The sequence below is a fragment of the Dendrobium catenatum genome, unplaced genomic scaffold (assembly GCF_001605985.2).
Source record: "Dendrobium catenatum unplaced genomic scaffold, ASM160598v2 fragScaff_scaffold_1056, whole genome shotgun sequence".
Lineage (NCBI taxonomy): Eukaryota > Viridiplantae > Streptophyta > Magnoliopsida > Asparagales > Orchidaceae > Dendrobium > Dendrobium catenatum.
Window position 1 is genome coordinate 2,072,767 of NW_021319518.1, and position 3,228 is coordinate 2,075,994.

At 33.8% G+C, this 3,228-nt stretch overlaps 1 protein-coding gene across 1 annotated transcript; it reads left to right on the forward strand.

Moving 5' to 3' along the window:
- Nucleotides 1-623: 623 nt before the first annotated feature.
- LOC114580488 lies at nt 624-1,466 on the forward strand. Its single transcript, XM_028698236.1, has one exon. It carries the CDS (start codon nt 624-626, stop codon nt 1,464-1,466), a length of 843 nt encoding a protein of 280 aa, XP_028554069.1.
- The last annotated feature ends 1,762 nt before the right edge of the window (nt 1,467-3,228 follow it).

Here is a 3,228-nt window from a genome sequence, read left to right on the forward strand (position 1 = left end):
CTGAAAGACACATCCTCTAAAGCGTTTGCTAATAATGTCTTCAAAGGTAAGGAAAATGGGCCTTGGATTCAAGTTTGAAACAAAAAGAAGAAAATTTCTGGAACAGTTAACAAATCTCAAAGTTTCAATAAAGAAGTTATTAATTCAAAAGAAATTCGAGTTGAAATTACAAATAATCAGGTTGACTTCAGTTCAAAATTTTTTGATGAAATGGATAAGGAGACCTGTGGTTTGATGCCTTCTTCAATAGTTTCAGATAGAGATATTAAAGGTGATAATGTCTTCAAAAATAGAGATATTGTCAGCCCGTCTCAGGATAAGATTCAGAACACCAATAAATTTGAAGCCTTAAAAGATCTATCAGAGGAGAAGGAGATTAATAAAGAATTGATTCATCCAGAAAAATAGAATTTCAGCAGGGTTAATATTACATAAGAAAATCAAAACTTGGTACTTCTATTAAATGCTGTTCATAAAAATCTGGGAGAGATTTCTAATTCAGCTAAGAAGAAAGGTTTGAAACAATTAAAAGGATTGGGAACTATAAAATTGATGACAAGAAATAGAAGAACTTAAGGTGATGAGAAGGAGAAAGGGGGGAGTCTCTCCCCACTTATCCATAAATGAATTCCATAGTATTTTGGAATTGTAGAGGAGCCAAGAAAAAAAAGGCTTCTCTATACCTTAAGGAGATTGCTAAAGAACATAAAGTTATTTTTGTTGGCCTTTTGGAAACTAAATTGTCTTTTATTTACAGTAAGGAAGTGGATTCTTTAATTGGCATTGGTTGGGATTTCAATTATCTTCCGTCAGCCGGTCTCTCAGGTGGGATATTGGTAATGTGGAAGAGCAGGATGACCTCTTATAATGTGATAGAATCATATTCACAATTCATTATTGGTTATATGGATATTCCTCTCATTGTTAAATGGAGGATTGCTACTTCTTATGGCAGTAAAGAAGTACACAAAAGAAGAGATCTCTGGAATGGTTTGGAACCTTACATTTCTATTGATTTTCCTTTAATCATAGGTGGGGATTTTAATTGTTTGCTTGCTAAAGAAGAGAAGAAAGGAGTTAGAAGATTTATAATGTCTTTAGGACCTAAAGAAATGAAGTCTTTTTTTATTTCTAATAATCTTTATGAACTTAAATTCATGGGACCTATGTTTACTTGGAGTAACAATAAGAAAGGGCAGGACCGGATAATGGAAAGATTGGATAGGATGATTGTTAATTCTTATTCTGTCAATACTAACAAAATTCTAGTGGTTAAGCATCTTACTAGAATCACATCTGATCACTGTCCTATTCTTTTGAATCTTAACAGTTCGTCTCCTAAAATCAGCAAATCTTTCAAGTTTGAGAACATATGGGCTTCTTACCCGGCTTCATTTTCAGTAATGCAGAACGTCTGGAGAAGAAAGTCATTGGTTCTCCTTCTGATATTCTTAATACTAAAATGAGAAGAACTCTAAAAACTTTATACTTTTGGAGCAGGGCAAAGCACCAAAACTTGGAACAATTGAAGGAAACTCTTAAAAGGGAGATTCTACAACTTTAAGAGAAGGAAGCTAGGAATGGATTGCTATCTTCTGATGAAATTTGTTTACTGAAATTCAAAATTGGTGAATTAAACTCTACTTTTGCTCGGTTAAGTACCTGGTGGAAACAACGGGAAAAAGTGAAGTGGATTAATGAAGGTGATCAAAACTCTAAATTCTTTCACTCTTTTGCTAGTGCTAGGAAAAATGTCAATTTCAATGCTAGCATTAAGGATGATTTGGGAAATTTGTTTGATAATCATAATGAGATAGAAGAAGTTTTAATTCATTATTTCAAAAATAAATGGTTTGAAAAAAATTGTATGCTCACTGGTTGGCCGGAGAATAGAAAGTGTCTAGATGAGGAACATAGATTGACGCTTTGTAAAGATTTTTCTGTAGAAGAAGTGGAAGAAGCTCTTAAAGGAACTACGGATTGCACAGCTCTAGGAGAAGATGGTGTTTCTTATTTTTGTTTTAAGAGTTACTGGCCCATTATTAAATCAGATTTATGGAAAGCTATCCAACTATTCCTCCTTACAGCTGATATGAATAAGAATTGGAAAAAAACTCAAATTGTGTTGATTCCCAAAATCAGTAATCCAATTTATGCAGCTCATTATAGACCTATTAGTCTGTGTAATACGGTCTACAAATTAATTGCCAAAGTTCTTCTCAACAGGATCAACAATACTATTCCTAAACTGATTTCTCTGGAGCAAGCGGCCTTTATCAAAGCAAGGATGCTTCATGATCATGTTCTTATTGCCCAAGTGGTATTTCATAAATTCAGACATTCTAAAGCTTCAAAGGGATTGGTTTCTATCAAGTTAGATAGGAACAAGCCTATGATTCCATGGGGTGGCTGACTCTTTGCAAAGTGTTGGATTATTTTGGTTTCCCTATATCATTCTCCAAGTTGATTCTGGGTTGTATGGTGAACCCTTCTTATGATATTTTAATTAACGGGAATCATTCTAACTGGATTGAAGCTAGTAGTGGATTTAGACAAGGATGCCCCTTGTTACCGTATCTTTTTATTCTCTTCTCTCAGTTACTTTCAAATGCTATTTTGGAAAGGGAAAATATCGATGTGCGCGTTAGCAGCAATAGTCCTAGAATCTCACATCTCCTATACGCTAATGATGTAATGGTTTTTGCTGAAGCTAAAATAACTAATGTGAAGTTGATTAAGGAAATCATTAAGAAGTATTGTAACTGGACCGGACAGAAAGTCAATACAACTAAATCTGGTTTGCTCTTTGGTAAAGCTGTCAACACAAGGATGAAGAGGAAGATTAAAACATTTTGGGCTATAAAGAAGTGAAAGAATTCTGTTAACTGGGATCTAAATTGGTTTTGAGAAGACTATCCAGATCTGATTATCAATTCATTATTGATAATGTTATGAAAAAGTTGAATAGTTGGGGTTCTAAATTTTTGTCTCTAGCCGGTAAAATCACCTTGGTTAAATCAGTTATTCTTTCCATTCCCTCTTTTCATACTACTATTTCTTTAATTCCAAAAATCAATCCTTGAAGAGATTGAAAAATTATGTCGGAATTTCATTTGGAATAAAAGTAATAATGGGCAAGGATTACATTACGTTAACTGGAACAAACTTTGTGAACCCGTTGATAACGGTGGTAGGGGGATACATTCTTGTATCAACAAAGTTGGTCCT

Excerpts from the sequence above, each read along its gene's own strand:
- LOC114580488 (XM_028698236.1), top strand. The coding sequence starts at position 624 with ATGAATTCCATAGTATTTTGGAATTGTAGAGGAGCCAAGAAAAAAAAG.